The sequence below is a fragment of the Mixophyes fleayi genome, chromosome 1 (genome assembly GCF_038048845.1).
Source record: "Mixophyes fleayi isolate aMixFle1 chromosome 1, aMixFle1.hap1, whole genome shotgun sequence".
NCBI lineage: Eukaryota > Metazoa > Chordata > Amphibia > Anura > Limnodynastidae > Mixophyes > Mixophyes fleayi.
Window position 1 is genome coordinate 207,522,054 of NC_134402.1, and position 20,937 is coordinate 207,542,990.

General features: G+C 42.6%; 1 protein-coding gene across 1 annotated transcript in view; it reads left to right on the forward strand.

The window, feature by feature from the left end:
• The window catches only part of LOC142143891 (uncharacterized), a 187,355-nt gene extending 169,382 nt beyond the window's left edge, over positions 1 to 17,973 (forward strand). Inside the window, exon 4 of the mRNA XM_075202188.1 lies at positions 17,893 to 17,973. Within this exon, the coding sequence (XP_075058289.1) occupies positions 17,893 to 17,973 (81 nt within the window). The remainder of the gene's footprint in view (positions 1 to 17,892) is intronic.
• Positions 17,974 to 20,937: the final 2,964 nt, after the last annotated feature.

Here is a 20,937-nt window from a genome sequence, read left to right on the forward strand (position 1 = left end):
TTCTCAGTAGAACATAGACCTGGGATTCTACACAAAAATGCAGATGCTATTAAAGTAATTGTGTCGTTTTCAAATAAGCATTGTGTCGTTTTCTATCGCACAAAGTGATTTATTTTAGCAGATGTAACAAGTTAACAATTCAATACATGATTGTAATATAATACAGTACAGTACAGCCAATACCAAAAGATAAATACATACCGCTGCGCTAACCATGGGCACCAGTGAACAGTAATTCACCCTTGAATATTGTGATCAGAGTAGTCTGAACACTACATGAGAGCTATTGCTTATATGCAAACAGAGATACAGTGAAACAATGCAGGTGGTATAGCTTGCTTCTATTGGAGGGTCCAGGGGGTTACACATCATAGGCTGATTCAATCTAAGGAATCCAAAGGTGGGGGTCTCTCCAGGGGATGAGCTCTGTTCTTCCCGCCAAACTGCTCTGTTCTTCCCGCCAAACTCCAATTACATTTGCATTTGACAGTTAACATCATATTAAAGGTTTATTCCCTAACATCAATAACTAGAGTATGCAATGTGCGATCTCTTCGCCGAATGCACCGAACAGCTGCTGATGTAAAGGGGATTAATATGATATTAGACATGACACCTTTCCTATAAACTGAACCATAAATATCACTAAAGTGTACTTATAATCATATTATATAAACTAATAATAAACCAAATACTATCTGCTCATAAATTACAGTGTAACGGACTAGCATGAATATGAATTATATAAATTACTAAATGTTGTAATGCGAGTGTGTAGGTGCGTATTTTACCGTGCGATCGCACCACGCGCTGTGTTAGGTGGCGTATGGATCTGTGTTACGTGGCGTACGAATCGCAATCGCACGGCAAAACAGTATTAACCAATATACTTTCGTTCATCCAATTATACGACTTTGACAATGCGTTGTCACGAAAATATGCGCACCGCGCGAAGTCCGCATCCCCCTACTTGGAGCTCTAGGGGGAGGGATATGTAACAAAAGGCATTTAGCTGGCAATATGCAGAGAAAGCAGGGAAGTAGAGTAAAACATTTGTGCAGTAATGCATCTAGATTGAATGTGAAGATTTATGTATGAAAAGCAATAGTTTAAGTTTGGTTAAACTTACATGATTTGAAATCCTTCGTCTCAGCAAACATACAGGATGTGTCTGTTAGTCCAAACAGAGCCAGGGATGGACGTTTCCTTTTAAAGAGAAGGTGGGTGTGTCACCTGTCCATCAAGCTAAGGCTGGGGGAGGAGTATCAGGTATAAAAGCTTGTTTGTATCATTTTTTCACTGAGACCAATGCTGGGGAAGCTGGCTGGTCTTGAGAGAGAGCTGGTCTATGTATAGCAAGCGTTTAGGGTCTCCATCATTGCTGTGAAAGTATACAGTGTCAAAACATTTTTCATCCTGACAAGGATAAAAAGGAAGCAGTTGTTCGCGTGTGCGTTTTAGTAGGTCAGTGTATAACTCTGCCCAGCAGGTGGCGCTGCAATTTGGTTTTTTTTTTCCACACACACACAGACAATCAGACGCCACTAAGCATTTATATATTAGATATATATGTGTGTGTGTGTGTGTATGTATATATATATATATTCCATAGACAAAAAACCTTACGGTTTAACATGTCCGATTAAGGTTCCTAACACACCATCGACAATGTAAGAGAACTATTGAAACTCTTCCACTCAGACTCCAATAAGCAATGAAATTACAACGATTAAGGCAGAAACCTTAATGGACGTGTTAATTGCGCAATAACAGACACAGTATCCCAATTCAGTAGCACTGTTCTCTATAGCCACTGAACATGTAGCACAAAACATGAAAAGTGTGTTCAGTCAGATAGTTTGTCCTGAGGAAGTGGTGACAGAGCCGCAGTTTGTCAGTGTACTAATAATGATCCTCTGGGACAGATTGGAGGTCAGTCCACTGTGTACCATACGCTGCCAATCACAAACCAATTGCCTGTGCAAGTAATTCAAAGCGTCACTATACAGGGGTCTATATATACACAGTGACATTATACAGGGATCTATGTACACACAGTGATACTGTACAGGGGGTCCATATGCACACATTGACATTATACAGGGATCCATAAACACACAATGACACTATACAGGGGTCCATATACACTTGTTGTACAAAGGTCTATATACAAAATACAAAATTATGATATTACGACGATTAAGGCAGAAACCTTAATGGACATGTTCCTTGCACAATACAGACATGGTATGCCATCACATCCTGTGGTTAGCTGCAGATTCAGCACTATCGTGGAGTGAGATTGTTGTCAAAATGGTGGAGCTGCTAAATTCACAGATTTGTGTGTTCACTGGAATACAGAGAAGCAGTAGTATTACATTTTCTTTGTTTAGCTTTATCATAGTTTAGGGCCTGCGTGCGGCTGTGGAAAGTAAATGGAGGAGGCGGGGCTTATCGGCATCACGTGGCTAAAGGCGTGATTCTTCAAACCCCACCCCCACACACCCACCTGACCCCCGGACCTCCCAGGACCTATCCTGCCAATAGTCCGAACAAAGTGGGTATAAGGTATAGTTTTGCATAATATAGGGCGGCCATTTTGAGTATGTGCGATATGCGGCAGTCATTGCGTATGCGCGGGCCACTTGCAATCACTCGAGTACTTTATCGGGACTGTCAGGAGTACTTTTGTGGTGGTATATCAATACAAAGGCATCAGCCTGTACTAGGTCCACTGAGTGCCTTGAATTGTATTAAAAACGAAGGTTCCAAGATAGGAAACAGTTCGTCTGCCATTTTTGATACTGGCAGATAATGCACAGTTAGTGTTAGGACATAAGTTGGCCATCTTAAAAAAGGGAACTTCGATAATATAAATAAAATAATAATATGACTAGAACGAACAAGATAGATATAACAATGACATGGATATAAAACATTAGAAAATGTAGTTAGGAAATGAAGCATTAAGGATATAGAATTCTGGTGATATTCATATACCAAATGCAAAATATGGGACCAGCATATACATCCATACAAAATGTTACATGGTGATACACATATAATTGTAATCAGATATATTCTCAAATGCAGAGGGGTGGCCAAACGAATATAGGTCGCTATCTAGCATATAAGACACATATATCTAATTAAAATATTAAAAAATATAATATATGAATAAAAGTGTGTAAAAGTCAATATTTATAAAAATGGTGCAATTTCATAACCCTCATTAAAGCCTGCAGGAGCAAGGGTATTCAACTGGAAAATCCAAAACATCTCTCGTCTAGACAGCTTGGACTGAAGGTCTCCACCTCTTTGGCCCAAGTGTACATTTTCTATTCTCTTGAAAGTAAGGTGATTTAGATCAGAATTATGTGTTTGGATGAAATGTCTGCAAACAGAGTGGGATTCTATTTTGTTTTTGATGTTGCGGACATGTTCTTGTATTCTAAGTTTTAATGGCCTTTCTTGTTTTGCCTATGCATTTCAATACGCAAGAACATTGTAATAAATATATAACAGATGATGTTTGGCAATGCATGAATTGTTTGATATTGTACTTCTGGCTATTGTCGTAATTATAGAATATTTTCTTCTCTGGACTCGCAAATTTACAGATATTTCAATGGCTGCACTTGTTAAACCATTTGATCTAAAATGTGTTGTAAATAATAATACTGGTTTCAGATAACATACTTGGGGCCAGGGTGTCTTTGAGGTTCCTATTCTTACGGAAGACTATATCCGGTCTCACGGGTAAAATGGTGGCTAGAACAGGGTCCATCCGTATGTCCCAATGTTAAGAGATTGTGTATGTAATCCTGTGTTCGCAAGAATTGTAGTTGGTAATGAATCCTCTTGTGCCTGGTCTGTCAACCCTCCCTTAGGATGTAAGCTCGAATGAGCAGGGCCCTCTTCCCTCCTGTCTCCTTACCCGTTCTTCTGCTCCGTGTCTCTTGCATCTGCCTGCCTGGAGTTTCTGAAGTATTGGTACTTTTGTTTATTGTTCTGTACTGTGATACCCTGTATAGTCTACTGTTTGTACTATGTGCGGCGCTGCGGAAACCTTGTGGCGCCTAACAAATAAATGATAATAATAATAATAATAATGAATGGAATACATTCCTTATTATTCTCCCTGACTTTATATTGTAGCAGATCAGGGGGTAAATGTATCAAGGTCCGATTTTTTTACAGCGTGTTAAAATCGCGGCAAAATGCGGATGTTAACCCGCGATTTTAGTCCCAAACTCATCAAATGAACCAAGCTGCAATTTTTACCCTGATCTTCAAAATCGCTGGTCATCTCTGGCGCTTTGCTGCAATGTAAAACACTCCCGTGTTAGCTAACTCTCCTGTGTTGTAGCAACGAAATGTATAAACCCATACTGTTACACTGCCCTATCACAGGGGCGGATCCAGCGGAAGGAGGGGGGCGATCGGGGCAATCGCCCCCCCTAAGACACTCTAAGACACTGCTGCTGCATTTAGTTTGAGTTGTAGACTCACTGCCAACAGGACGCATTGTCCGGGCAGCCCCGCCCCCGCCCTACCCCCTCCCCACGACATGGACTGGTTTTTCCACTTTCACTCACCTAGGTGCTGGGCTGGCTGACCTAGCAGACTGGGAGGAGGGAATCACCAGCCTTCTCATTCACTCACGCTGGGCGGCGGCAGCAGCAGCAGCAGACATTATCACACTACACTATTACACTTTATTACAGTCTGTCTGGGGGGTCTGGGGCGGCTTATCACAGAGAGAGCACTGTAAATTATGGTGTGTTACTGATTTCTTTAGAAAGGAGGGCAAGCAGGAGAGTGGATTATGAAGTTTGAGCTGTAGGTGATTTCCTGTGTATCCTCCATGGCAGCTGCAGCCCCAGTGTGTTTATTTAAGTGTACCATTTAAAAAGGAAAAAATAAATCTTTATTATTTATTTGTCAAAAAATGTAAATAAATCTTGATTTGTAAATTATAGCGAAATATAAAATAGTGACCTAAAGTAGTGATAGTGCTTCCAGGGTTTATAAAATGCAACTGCTTTGTTGTCTTTATCTATATTAGATAGAACACTTTAATTTGTGTGACAATGATGACTCCATGTGATTTAAAATGGCTGACTGATATATAGGTCCCACTACCACGAGTTTGTGTAATATATAATATAATATATATATAGATATATATCTATATCTATATATATATATATATATATATATATGTGTGTATATATGTATGTGTGTATATGGGTGCAGGCCCGGGAAGAGTTAGGACTGGAGAGGGGGAGGAGTTAGAACTAGAGAGGGCGAGGAGTTAGGACAGGAGAGGGGGAGGAGTCAGGACTCATCGGTAAAGCGCCCCCCCCCCCCCTAAAAGAAAAGTCTAGATCCGCCACTGCCCTGCCATACTGCCGGAGCTCCGGCAGCTGTCAAAACAGTAAAAAATAGATCAAAGTTAAAAAAAAAAAGTGTGGGTCCCCCCTCTATTCAGTCTTTACCCTAGTGCTGCCAGACTACTGCTGGTTCCCCATTGTTGGCTTCTTGTCTTCAGCCAGGAGGGCTCCATATTGTAACATCCATGAATCTTGGGTTTTAATTGAGGAAAAACAAAAAAAAACAAAAAAAAGTGGTGGACCGCTGCAAACAGCTTCTACTAGCTAAAAGCTCCAATGCGCAATGAGCTTAGCTCTTGCGCGATGTCTATTTATAGTATTAGGGAATTTTCCCACTAATCCCCTAATACTATAAATAGACCTCGCGCAAGAGCAAAGCTCATTGCGTATCGGAGCTTCTAGCTAGTAGAAGCTGTTTGCGGCGGTACAAGCATGGACTTTTGGAAATTACTAATTTATTTGGGACATTAGTGACAGTCATTTTTGGATTAAAAGCTACTGACAACAGAAGAAAACTTCATTGGTGAGTATATTGGGGATTTATTAATTTTAATAAAAATATATGATGTAAATGAGGGTGTTTACTGTATTTTTGTGGGTTTATTATGTTTAATAAATGTGGTTTTAATGAGGGAGTTGTGCTTTTCTAAACATTTTGCTTTGTGGAACTACAGGACCAAGCCAGCCGTGGGTGTCAGGGCATGTTGGGACTTGTGGCTCTACAAGTGCCAACACGCCCTGGCTGCCATGGGTATGCTGGTGCTTGTAGTTATACAAGTAGCAGCATGCCCACAATATTTATGGCACCCGGGCTGGCTGGGACTTGTAGTTCCACAGAACTAAATGGCGTCTGTTTGTTTTTTTATACATTATTCACCCATATTACACTTAGTGGGTGCCAGAGTATTAGGTCCCACTAATCTCCAGCGTTCCTGTATTATTCTTCTGTATCTCCTGTGTATAACCTGGCTTGACCTTGACTATCCATTATCTGTGCTCCTTATGAATTGACCCAGGCTACGTTTTGACCATTCTTATCTCCTGCGCTCCTGATACCTGACCCGACTAGCTCCTGACCACGATTACCGATTCTCCTTCTGGCATCTCTTGATTTCTCGGTTTTGACCCGGCCCGCCTGACACCACTTCCATCCTAGCGCTTCACTGTTTGCTCCCTCTGAGGACCGCGACCTGCGTGTCTCCCGCAGTAAAGACCATACTTCCTTGCGGGGGTCCCTGGCGAAGACCTGGGACACGTTAGACTCCGCACCTCTTTGGTGAGTAGTGCTGAAACCAGTAAGCAGAATACCCCTGAGTTTGTGACAGTATAGCTGCAGTGGCAAACAGTCGGGAGTTTGCTCTCTATCGATTTTGCAAATAGCAATTTTGACAGAAGCACAACTCTGGCGATTTTACATGAAATATCAGCTTCATACATCTGCGATTTTCAACTCTCCCGAGAAAATCGCTGGATTTGCAAAATCGCACCTTGATACATTTACCCCCAGATCTATTAATCCCTTCAATTTTAGTTAAGGCTTCTGATATTAATTTTTCAGGGTAGCCTCTTTTCTGGAAACCCTGTGCGTACATGAGTAATTGTACTCTGCACTGGGATTTGCCTCGACAATTCCTCTTGATTCTGTAGAATTGGGAATATGGAATGTTTGATTTCCACTTTTTAACATGTACAATTTTATAATGCAGGTAGATATTTGTATCAACAGTTTTAACATAATTTTTCAACTCGACTCTATTATTAATTCTTGGAAGTCCAGATACTCAATGCTGGTGTTACTACGATTCGCTGTAAATTTAAGATTATAGTCATTGTTGCCAATATATGTCAAGAATGAATTCATTGACTCATCATCACCTTCCCAGACTATGAGTATATCATCTATATATCTCTTATATATCTTAATACATTTTGAAAATGGATAGGGTCTACAAATGAATTCTTCTTCCCAACTACCCATTAGGAGATTTGCGAAACATCGTGCAAAAATGGTGCCCATAGCTGTGCCGCACACCTAAAGATAGAAGACTTCTAAAAATTTGAAATAGTTATGGGTGAGAATAAAATTCATCAATTCACATATGAAGTTCTTGTGTTCTACAGATAAGTCTGCATCAGGATCTAGAAATTCTCTACAGGCGCTGATACCTTTGTTATGCTCTATTGCTGTGTATAATGATTGAACATCAATAGTGAGCCATGTGTAGTTGTGGTTCCAACAGAATCCCTCAAAAATGTCTAATATGCTGTTGGTATCTTTTAAATAGGATTCAAGCTTGGTTACATATTTACTAAGGAATATGTTGACATACTCAGAAATGTGTGATGTAAGGGAATCTATGCCAGCCACAATAGGACTTCCTGGGGGTTTATTCAATGTTTTGTGGATTTTCTGAAGAAAATAAAAAATATGGATAATATGATTCTAAATCAATAAATATTGGTACTCATCCTTAGTTAACACATTGTTACGTAGACCTTTGACTAGAGTGTTTCATAATAGGGATACATATTCCATAGTGGGATTGTCACGAGCCGCCGCGGTTCGCTTCCTGTGTCCTCTGGCGTCCCGGCCGTCACCTTGACGACCGGCAGTGGTACAACTTGCTGACGCAGACCACTGACTCCTGTTCCCTGTGACACCAGTTTCAAGTATCCTCTCACATAAGCAGTGGTACAACTTGCTATACGCAGACCACTGACTTCCCCGTTACCTACTTTCACCTGGATTCCATTCCTTCACTATAGACAGCGGTACAACTTGCTATATGCAGACAGCTGACTCTCACTACCTCCTCGCTACTCCTGGACATTCCTCCTCACTATAGCAGTGGTACAACTTGCTATACGCAGACCACTGACTTTCCTCACGTTTCCTTGTCCATCTGGTTCCTCGTGTACATTCATCTACTCATTACCAGTTGCTGCTAGTCATAGACTTTCCTCGAGCATTCTCTCACCATCTGCTGTTTCTCCTGTTCCGTTGTCACTCTGCTACCAGAGAACCATAGTACCAACTATATTACTCTGGTAAGTCCATCATCTGGTGATATCCTGGGCAAATACTCCTAGTGCCCGTGACAGTAAGATCAGGCCATGACAGACCCAGGTGCGGAACCTACAGTTATCAGTATCTGGTTACCCGTATTGAACAACAGGATGTTCGCCAACAACATTTGCTGCAATGTTACCAGGCGTTAGGCTCCCAAGGAACGTCTGTGCAAAATATCACAGCTACTGTTGATGCTCCTGTGCCTTCCTCCGTTTCCCCAGTGCCATACCAGGTGTCTACTGCTTCCACACTTCACCTGCCTACTCCGTCAAAATATGATGGAGACCCCAAAACATGCAGGGGTTTTCTAAATCAATGCTCAGTTCCTTTTGAGTTTCAACCTCACAATTTCTCTACTCATCGTTCCAGAGTGGCCTATCTCATTTCCTTGTTTTCCGGACAAGCTCTCGCATGGGCTTCCCCTCTGTGGGAAAGAAATGATCCATTATTACAAGATAGTGCCAAATTTATTTCCACGTTTCGAAGTGTATTTGATGAACCTGGTCGTGTTATTTCCACTGCATCCAGCATCCTCCGTCTACGTCAGGGTTCTCGTACTGTAGGCCAGTACGTCATTCAATTTCGGATATTAGCCTCTGAACTTCAGTGGAACACTGAAGCGTTAATTGCCGCCTTCTGGCAGGGGCTTTCTGATAAAATTAAAGATGCACTGACTACTCAAGAATTACCTACTTCTCTAGAAGATTTGATTTCTCTTTGCCACCGTGTAGACATGAGATTTCGTGAAAGAGAGTCTGAAAAAACAACTTCATTTAAAGCACCTCTTCGCTCAAGCCCTCAAGTTCGCCCAGTTTCATCTCCGGTGATACCCATGGAGATAGGTCGCTCCAAATTAACTTCAGAGGAGAGGGACCGAAGAGTAAAAAATAGACTTTGTATCTATTGTGCTGATTCTACTCATATGCTCAATTCATGCCCTAAAAAATCGGGAAATGCCAGGCCCTAACCAGTTCTGGAGAGGTGAAGTTAGGGTCCCTGGAGTCCTCTCCATGTTCTACGAAATTAAAAGTTTGCGCTTTTGATGTTGCGGTTTCCTTTGCTACCAAATCGTTTAAGTCCCAAGCACTTATTGACTCTGGAGCTGCAGGAAATTTTATTTCTAAATCCCTCGTGAATCAATGGTCCCTACCAGTGATAACTTTGAAAATACCTATTACTGTGACTGCTATCGATGGATCACGCATTATTAATGGTCTCATCACCCAGAGTACGTCTCCAGTAACCCTTCAAATTGGTGTATTACACCAGGAAGAAATTTAATTTTTAATTCTTCCTGTTACTACCAGTCCTATTGTATTAGGCCTTCCATGAGTTCAACGTCACTCTCCTCAGATTGACTGGCACACTCCTCAATTTACGTCTTGGGGGCCTGAATGTCATCATCGTTGCCTCTCTCAAGTCGTTCCTCTCAAAATACAGCAATCCTCCATTTCACCTTGTTCACCGGGACTTCCTCCTCAGTATGCTTCTTTTGCCGATGTATTTGATAAGACTCAGTCTGAACGTCTTCCTCCTCATTGTTCGTGGGACTGTCCGATTGATCTTCAACCTTACAAGACTCCTCCCAGGGGACGTGTGCATCCACTTTCGTTACCTGAATCTCAAGCTACATCTGAATACATCCAAGAGAATCTCCAGCGAGGATTTATTCGACCTTCTACCTCTCCCGGTGGAGCAGGGTTTTTCTTCGTAAAAAAGAAGGATGGGTCATTACGCCCCTGTATAGATTTCAGTGGACTTAACGCCATAACTATCAAAAATCGGTATCCCATTCCATTAATTACTGAGTTATTTGATCGTATCAAGGGAGCCCGGATCTTTACCAAGTTGGATCTTCGTGGTGCCTACAATTTAATTCGAATCAGGTCCAGTGACGAATGGAAGACAGCTTTCAACACCAGAGACGGGCATTATGAATATTTAGTAATGCCCTTCGGGTTATGTAATGCCCCCGCTGTTTTCCAGGGTTTCATTAATGAGATCTTCCGGGACTTGTTATATGTTTGTGTCGTCGTCTATCTGGACGACATATTGATCTTTTCGCAGGACCTGCCTTCTCATCATCAACATGTGGCAGAGGTCCTTTCCAGACTCCGGAAAAATTCATTATTCTGCAAGTTAGAAAAATGTTCTTTCGAGTTGCCCCAGATTCCATTTCTGGGATATATTGTCTCCGGAGTTGGTCTTCAGATGGATCCAGAAAAGGTGAATGCTGTGTTACATCGGCCTCAGCCAACTACTCTTCGTGCAATTCAGCGTTTTTTAGGTTTTTCCAATTACTATAGACGCTTCATTCAAGATTTTTCCTTGATTGCATCTCCTATTGTGGCCCTAACTCGTAAAGGGGCCAATACTAAACAATGGTCCTCTAGGGCTCTTCAAGCCTTCCAGTTTCTCAAAGAGTCCTTCTCCTCTGCTCCTGTTCTTCGACAGCCCTTCTTCCTAGAGGTAGATGCCTCTAATGTTGGTTTAGGAGCCATTCTCTCCCAAAGATCGGAGCAACAAAAATTCCATCCTTGTGCCTTTTACTCTCGGGGTCTTCTGCCTGCGGAGAAGAATTATACCATCGGGGACAAGGAGTTGCTGGCTATAAAAGTAGCATTAGAGGAATGGAGATATTTGTTGGAGGGAGCTCGTCATCCTGTGACAATTTTTACTGATCATAAAAATTTGTCATATTTACAGTCTGCTCAATGTTTGAATCCTCGTCAAGCAAGATGGTCTCTTTTCTTTTCTCGTTTTGAACTAATCAAAAACTTCAAACCAGCTGCAAAAAATAAAAAAGCAGACGCTCTATCTCGAGCCTTTGTGACGTCCTCAGACGTTGAAGATGGTCCCAACCACTCTATATTAGACCCCAAATGTGTTTCTCTGGCTGCTTCTTCCACTTAGGTGCTACCATTTGGGAGAACCCTCATGCCTCCTGCTCTTAGGAAGAAAATCCTTTTGTGGTTTCACTCTTCTCGTTTTTCTGGACACTCTGGTGACAAGGTGCAAGACCTTTGAAATTCTTTCTCGAAGTTACTGGTGGCCTTCTATGAGGAAAGATGTCAAAGATTTTGTGGCTGCGTGTGAATTGTGTTCCCAAATTCAAGACTCCCCGCAGAACTCCAGCGGGTTTGCTTCAACCACTACCCATTCCTTCCAAGCCGTGGACCCATATTAGTATGGACTTTGTTACTGATCTTCCTCCTAGTAAAAACTGCAATACTATTTGGGTAGTGGTGGACAGATTTTCGAAGATGGCACATTTCGTTCCTTTGACCGGTTTACCTTCTTCATCTACTCTGGCTGATTATTTCATCAAAGAAATCTTCCATATTCATGGATGTCCTTCCGAGATTGTTTCAGATAGAGGAGTACAATTTGTTTCCAGATTCTGGCGGGCCCTCTGTAAGACCTTGTCAATCTCATCCTCCTACCATCCTCAATCAAACGGACAAACCGAAAGGGTCAATCAAGATCTTGAGACTTTTATAAGGATGTACTCTTCAGCCAACCAAGACAACTGGGTAGACTTGCTTCCATGGGCTGAATTCGCTCATAACAACATGTATCATGAGTCATCTTCTAAAACTCCATGCTTTGTGGTTTACGGTCACCATCCGTCTTTTCCGGAATTTCCTGCCCTCCCTCCCACCCAAGTTCCTGCTGTAGAGACTGTTTGTCAGACCTTCAAAAATATTTGGTCTCAGCTCGAAACCTGTTTAAAGAAGACATCTGCCAGATATAAGTCTTTTGCAGATAAAAAGAGACGGGCTATTACACCACTGAAAATTGGAGATCGTGTTTGGTTATCAACCAAAAATATTCATTTGAAGGTCCCATCTATGAAGTTCGCTCCTCGTTTTATTGGTCCGTATCATTCAAGTGATAAATCCAGTTTGTTTCAAACTTCTACTACCTAAGAATCTTCGTATTTTCAATGCCTTCCATGTGTCTTTGCTGAAACCTCTTATCATCAACCGTTTCTCGGTCCCTCCTTCAGCACCTCGGCCAGTTCAAATTCATCAAGAGGAAGACTTTGAGATTACTCACATATTGGATGCAAAAATTTCGCGAGGAGTTCTTTGTTTCCTCGTTCATTGGAAGGGCTTTGGTCCTGAGGAGCAGTCATGGATCAAAGCAGAAGATCTCAACTCTCCAGCTCTTCTTAAGAAGTTTTATTCCAAGTTTCCGGACAAACCCGGTTCCAGGTGTTCTGTGCCCACCTTTAAAAGGGGGGGTACTGTCACTCACCGGACTGTGAGTGCCATTTCCCGTGTGTTCAGGAACCGTGGCCGTCCGCCATCCTGAGGGTCTGCGCATGTGCAGCCCTTATCAAACCTTCAGTACCTGTTGCTTTTAATTGATTAGATGATCAGGCAACCCTCCCTATTTAAACCACCTGTGATCATTACCTGGTTGCCTGATCTTGGAGTCTCATTCCCCATGAGCCTCTGAAGGTGTTCCTGTGTTCCTCGTGTATTCAGCTCTTGCTGATTCCTGTTTACTGCTATTGTGGTTTCCAGACCACTTCAAATCTCCTGAGTTCATCGTGCCTCCACTCAGCTGATTCCTATCTGCTATTACTACCGGACTCCTGTTCGTTTCAACTCTCCTGTGCTCATCGTGCCTGCACTCAGCTAATTCCTATCCGCTGCCTCCGTTACTACTACAGAGTTCCTGATCGTCTCAACTCTCCTGGGTTTATCGTGTCAGCTCTCCACTGCCTCCGTTACTACTACAGAGTTCCTGATCGTCTCATTGCGCCTGTGTTTATCGTGTCAGCTCTCCGCTGCCTCCGTTACTACTACAGGGTTCCAGACCGCCTCTACTCTCCCGTGTTCAACGTGCCTTCTCTCCGCCGCCTCCACCACTACTACTGGATACCAGACAGCCTCAACTCTCCCATGTTCTTCATGTTTCCAGTTCCACTTACTACTGCTTCCTGAGTATTGCTTCGTTGATTCTGGATTACCTGCCATGCGCTGCACCAACCTGATTACCGCTTCCACCCTCCAGTGGTCTCTCCTCCTGCCGGCCTTCAGCCGTTCAGGTATCCCTGCACGTCTCTCTGACAGCCTGCTCTCCTGAACCGCGGTATGCATACTTTCCATTGACTTTGCTTTTGTATTGTATATCCATCTGGACTGAGTTGTGTTCTCCTCCGGAGCCTCCTATCCACTGAAGCTATTGTTACCATTGAATTTGTTTCCTATTGCCTGGATAGCTATTGTGACTTTGTATACTTCTGTTATGTGCATATTGTCGCTAACCAATAACGATTGTCGAACCTCGATTTGTGTTTCCAAAGCACAAAGATTTATTCGCAATAAGTGGAATAATATGCTCAAGCGAAGTAATAGTAAATACAGCCGTTACTTATCGCAAGCGCTCTGGATCCAGTGCAGTCATTCAATCCTGAAGTCTGGGGACAAGATGTCTGCACTCTGGATCACAAGCTGCTGCTTATATACACAATCAAATACAGTAATACAATGAAGATGGTATAGCTTGCATCTATTGGTCCGGGTCTCAGGAATGTCCAAGGGGTCGTCAATCATTGGCTGGTTCATCCTAAGGAATCCAAAGGAGGGGGTCATCTCTGCAGGGGGTATGCTCTGCTCTTCCCGCCAGGATTCCTTAGTCTTAAGTAGTTCATAATTCCCTATCATTCATAACTTGCGTATGCACTCTGCGATTCCCTCGCAGAGTGTACCAAACAGTAGGATATGTAACAAGGTTCATTATGATACCACTCATGAGGTTATTCCTTTAACCCGTTCCGTGTATTTCACTAATATGCATGTAACTCTGATATAACATATAAATACTACTATATTTCGACATAACTGACTATGTGTTGCAACTACCATTAATGTGTACTATTTTATAAGTATGCGTGTTTGTGCGAATGTATGGTAAAAGACCAATTACTGTTGCTGCCACGTGCAGTGGATGCGTACGCCCTTTCACGCCGTAGCGTGCCCTTCTACGTCATAGCGTACCGTACGCATCTTTTCAGACAAAGACAACCAGGTTTGCTCGATATTAATTGAAATGACTTTATCCAATTTGCTGACTTCGACAGTTCCACCCTTTGATAGTGTAATAAACTATCACCCAATCACCGTTTCAAGTTCAGGATTATACAATACTTCTTCACAGACCATGATCTCAGTATCTGGTACCACCCTTTCAGTCTCTTTCTCAGTGTTACTCCCATGAGACCGTTTTCCACACTTCAACACAGTAGGAACACATTTGACAACTAAACCAATTGCTAAGATGACACCCAGTATAAGGAGAAGGAGCTTACCTACACTCGCAATCATTTCCTGTACCCACTCCCCCAGACCGGAGAACCATTTTGCTGTCGTTCAACCATGAGAACCAACCCGCCACCTTTTCCCCGACCTCATATAACGAAGAATTATGGCTCTTTCGAAATTCCCATTTCAGCTGCAAAATTTCATCCATCTTCCGGTCTATAACCTCTTTAGGGTCATCAGTATTATTAGTAATGTACGTGCAACATTTGACACCGAACTGGGTGGCCAGTGTCACACAGTACCCACCAGTAATAGAGGTGAGATAATTTAGTACCAGTCTATGTTGCACCAACTCCTTTTTGTACGCTTGTAGCTCCCTTCCAGTATACCTGAAAGTGTCATCATACATCTCGGTGATATTATCTATTAATTTAGCTAGGTCTTGGATATATTTAAAGTTTAATGTTCCCCGAGCGGTCCTGGTGAGATCTAGAGCAACCATAACTTGGAAACCAGTAGTTTCGCTAATCAATTTTGTAGCTATGGGTTCCTCACCAGGAATCATGTTTATTTTGCCACGGTGTTCATACTGTGTGTGTATGTATGGTGGTGATGTAGTCTTGTGAATATCAACCATTTCTTCATGAGTAATAGTCATGATTTCAGGAACCAGTTTAGCTAAGAAACACAAGCCTTTGGAACTCGGAGTCACCCAGGAATAAGCTTTTCTTCCACAAACAAAGTACACATCCTCAGGGAGAACATAAGGGATGGTATGCCCATGAATTATGTCACACAGAGTTTTGATAAAACTACCCATGCCTAGTGTCTCCATCTGCTCTAGACAGGTGTCGGCATTAATGACATTTTCACATTTATCTGTAGAGACCTTTCCAATGGATACCTTCTTATGTTTGGTTATACGCCCTAACTTGTGACTTCCATCAATATTCCTGCCTAGTAGTGACCTTGTGAGTCTCTCTCTAAAATGAGTGTGGCGAGCCATTGTCTGATCTGATAGGTCAGCCTCCCAATTCTCCAGGCGCTTTGCGTGAGATATGTTTAGGCACAGCAAAGATCTGCCTATGGAGTATTGTCGAAGCGTCAGACTAGGGGACCTAGTGTTATTGTACCTCCCTTCTATGGGCCTCCCACCCCTTAAGTCGAGTACTTCGGATATGTTTAGAGGGAATGGCACTAGTCCTATGTTATGCTGCCCTTGAGGCACGTGAGAGCACACCCAACACTCGGTTTGGTTTAGCACCTTACCCACCAGGGAGTGATAATCCTCCAAAGGATGCCCGCCTATATTCAGAGTACTGGGGGACTGGCATCGTTGGATGCATCTCTCTTCAACTAGGGAGTTGCAGAACTTGCAGATACAATCCTCATCAGACAATAGCCCCTCACACTGCCTCCGAGTTCCTGAGCTAGCAGACCTTTTCATAACCCCTGGACCCAGTTTGATAATGGGCTGCTCAGGATATCCTATTAACTTTTCTTCGGCCTCCATTTCATCCGTATCACTCCAAGAACTCTCCTCCGTCCTCCATCCTCCTTCACAAAAATAGAATGTCCTAGAAAAAGTGAAAACAAGGAAAATCCTGGAACAAAAGAAAAACAAAAACCGCCACTCCATCGCTGGAAAGATAGTTCTGAGGCAACATCTATGGTTCAGGTGTCTCAACTGCAGGCTGCAACCTCGGATTTCACCCAAAATCCAACTCTTTCTCTACTGCTGGTCCCAGTGGGGATTCTGGAACACCTGCTTTTATGGCCAGGTTGAGATCTGTCTGGAAAAAGGTGCACTCTGCACTAGGTCAAGCCTCCCAAAAATCCAAGGCTTTCGCTGACCGCCATCGTGTGCCATGTTCTCTGAGAGTGGGGGATCGGGTTTGGTTGTCCACACGGAACATCAAGTTGAGGCAACCTTGCAGGAAACTGGGGCCCCGATACATTGGACCAATTTAAATTGAGAAAAAGATAAATCCAGTGGCATTCAGGCTGAAACTCCCACCTTCTTTAAAAATACCCTCGACATTCCATTGTTCGCTTCTGAAGAAAGCCGATGCTCCCAGCAGATTCAGTCAGCCTTCCTCTAGCAGGCCTCGGCCTTTGGTTGTGAATGGAGACCAGGAATACGTCATTGAAAGAATCCTTGTCTCATGGAGGGTTCAAGGCCAAGTTCAGTTCCTGGTGCACTGGAAGGGTTATGGCCCTGAGGAGCGATGTTGGATACCGCGGAGGCATCTCCATGCTTGGAAACTCATTAAAGAATTTTTCAGGAAATTTCCCACTAAACCTGGGTGTCGGGGTTACCTTCTCAAGGGCTCGCTTCCTGTGTCCTCTGGCGTCCCAGCCGTCACCTTGACGACCGGGACGTCATTTCCAGTTCCTGGCCGGCCGTTGCTAAGGCGCTGCGTCCCGGTGGTACTAGTAGCCAGATGCATGCGCGCAAATTAACACAGCATGTGGGCTGATTAATTTAATTAGTATAGGGCAGTGAGGTCTGCAGCCTCACTGACGGTTATAGCGTTCTGCCCTCAGTTCTGCTGCCTGCTTGTTCTCTCTGTTGGTTATTGCTACCTTGGATTGACTACCCGTGTCTTGACCTCTGCTTGTTCCTGGACCTGTGAACCTTCTCTTCTGACCTTGACCTTTTTGCCTGGATTCCAGATTTTGCTTCTTTCCCTGTGTGTCTGACCCTTCGCTTTTCCCTGGATTTTGTATCTGTGCTGGTGACCTTTGACCTTGGATTCCCTCTTCACTACAGCCCGCCAATCACTCCACTCCTGGTTGCTCCTTTAAGTCAGTATACATTACTCGACACTCGGTCGGCCCGCAGCCAAGTCTGTCCCCACCACTAGGGGCTCCAGCGAACACCGGGCCTTCAGAGTAGTCCCCGAGTTTCACTGTACTGGCTTGGGAGTTCCTAACAGGGAACCTTCTATAGTTTAGTATAGGATGTCTCATCATTCAGTAACCTTTCTGCTTTTTCTATATATGCTGACCTGTCTAGTAGAACGATACCCCCGCCTTTATCGGCTTGTTTGATTATTAATTCTTTATTGTTTGCAAGGGTATTTATGGCTAGAAGTTCTTATTTGGTAAGATTGGAGGTTTTAGGATTTTTACAATCATCCCTACATAGGTCCTTGACCACTATCGCCTGGAAGAGGTCAATATGACAACTTCTAGACTCCAGCGGATAGAACTTGGAGTTGAGTTTTAGCCCTGATGTAGATGTGTTCTCATAGTTAGAGATGATAGCCATATCTTTCCTGGCAAAGTGTCTCTTTAGTGTCAATTTCCTAGTATTTTTATTGATGTCTATAAACATTTGGAATGTATTTGGTTTTTGTGTAGAGGCGATTGAGAGACCCTTGCTTAATAATGAGAATTCTGAATTATTTAGTTGATGTTTAGATAAATTGAAGATCCCATTGTCTTTTAGCGTTCTGTCGTTGATGAGGTGTACCTTCTCCTTAGTTTTTTGGATGCCCCCTCGTTTTTCCCTTCTTCCATGTGCCTTCGCTTCATTGGTGAGGCTATTCTGATATTTTGTTTGACATGCCTTTTGTTGCCCCCCCTCTCGTGTAGCATTCGTAACGGAGATAAAATATTGTCACTGTCATTGGCATATATTGTGTCTAGTGTGATGAATCTATTCCTAAGTGGTAGAGGTTCCACAGGTGGATATTTCCTACTGGATGGACTGTGTCGTGGTTTAATATCATGACCCTGTTGGACAGTATTCCAGTGACTATCTGGCTTGCGGGTACTCTCAGGATATGAAGAGTAGTTGTTCTTGGATTGTGCTGTGTGTCTTTTCCAAAGTTTAATATTATTACTATCGTGATCTTGTTTGTCCCTGATTAAATTTTTTCTTTGATCTTTACGACTTCCATCTCTACTCTTTCAAGTTTTTTATTGAGGACCTGTTCGTTAATGGCATAGTCCTCTTGTGTCTTATATGGTTCTAGTAATGCATCTTTTGTTTTCATTTCTTCCTCAATTTTGTAAATTGATTTTTTCTTCTCACAAATAATGAGTCTCATTAGACTAAAGCTCTGTACACACTACACTGTTTTTGTTCAATAATCGGCTCAAACAGCCGACATACGACCGCTCTTTCAAAAGTCGGGTCAGTGTGTGCAGTGACACAATGGTCAAAAGTCTGCCCAAATGGACGATTGTTGCTTCATTTGGTTGGTCGTACTGTTTAATATTTTCGTTCCAATTTCGTTTCGGCTGTGTAGTGCGTATAAACTTCCGACCGATCCACGACAATCCTGCGATACTTCCTCGACCTGGGGGGCGCGTGTATGTAAATTTTTTGATGTCTGTCTTAGTCACATGTGGTGCGGAATCCACACATCACTGACTAGTGTTTTGTATCGATGTATATTGCACCTGTCTGGCTGCAAACCATTACACTTGTGTAAAGCACGTGTGTTATTCATATTTACTCTTTATACACTTATACCTTTATAACCTTTTAAAGTTATATTAACCTCTATTAACTTATAATTGTGAAGTACCCAGAATAAACCACACAGTGTTCAAGCAACATTTTTATTGCAGGAAAAAGGTACAAAAATTTTAACAAAGCTGTCTGAAAGATCCGCATGAGAAGTAAGTGCACCTATACCAATCAGAGAGCTTAGTACTGCAGAGTATTATTTTTAGCATTTAGTATTTGTAAAGGTGCTACTGGTTTGTGGCAGAAGAGGTCTTGATATCGCTTGGGTTTCTACTCTCTTTGATTTTTTTATCTACAATACAAGGAAATAAAAAAATGTTTAACATTTAACTTCTATATCTGTAATTTATATTCAACGACATAAATACTCTCGTTTTCTCACCTTTCACACTGCTCGAGATCAGTTTATATTTTGGTCCCTGTGGCGAAATCGCAATAATAGCAGGCTTAACCTCCGAGTATTCTGGAAAACAGGCGCCATTTTGGTTATTATGACGGTACAGGTATGTGCCCAAAGCATTTAGTTGTCTACACATGTTCACTGAAATACCTTTGTGTAGAACTTCTTTAGTATATTTTTCTTTTTAATTTTTTTCTTGTTTGCTAACAGGTGTAACATTAGTGGTATCAGTGGTATCTAAACAGGCCTTCTCACCGTTAATTCTTCGTTCTGACATAAAAAAATTAGGTTACAAATTAGTTTCCATTGCTTTATGTGACACTAGAATGAAATAAAGTCCTTCTAACAGGTAGACTACATGTGCTACTGACCTTTTTTAATGTCGTTGTCGTCCTGGTCCAGTACTTTGACCATCATCTCCACCTCTCTTGGGCTCATTGGATTTGCTCTTTGCTCTTCTTGAGTATCTCCATCCCCCACCCTAACTTTTCCAACATTTTTTGGCCCTTCCAGCACCATCTCTGACTCTATCTCCGTCTCCGTCTCTGTCTCCATAGCTGCAACCCCCACTGACACCTTCTCCTCACCCGCAACCCCCACTGACATCTTCTTCTCACCCGCAACCCCCACTGCCACTTGCTCACTCGCCATCTTCTTACGCTCTTCCGCGCCAAACAGGTTCCTCTGTCATTTTATACACTCAGACATGGGCGTTTGTTTCTGCTGTGGACCAATCAGCGATGATGTACACAGAGAATGAAGCATTCCATTACATACGCAGGGATTTTATTATTAGGGAATATTCATTGCATTGCACTTTAGCAGTTAAATGTTTTTCTAAATGTATATTACTAAACTTCTATTTTATAGAAATGAATGAAGAGACAGTGTAGTCTTCTCTTTTTATGCAGCTTTGGGTGTTAACTTTAGCAAAAGCTGTGCCCCTTTATGCTAATGCCTTTGGTATCTCGTTACATTTCCCGCAAATGTCGCTGCAGTCTGTACGAAATTAAAATCATTGCTCACGACAACATGGCTGTAAAAAGTCGCTAATGGGACGTCCGCTCTTCCCTTTATCGTCCTAAACAAAGCTAGTGTATATGCAGTCCATGGACCGAGCGATCGGACCATCGATCGCATGTAAAATCGCTCGGCATGAAAAGTTGGTCGAAATTTCTGTAGTGTGTACCAGGCTTAAGGGAGCATTCATGTAAGGCCTGATCCCAGTCTTTCAAGAACTCCACATTATCTGTTCCAAAAGTAGGGGATTTGTTGATACGTAGTCCCCTAGGGATACAGTCAACGGCTATATA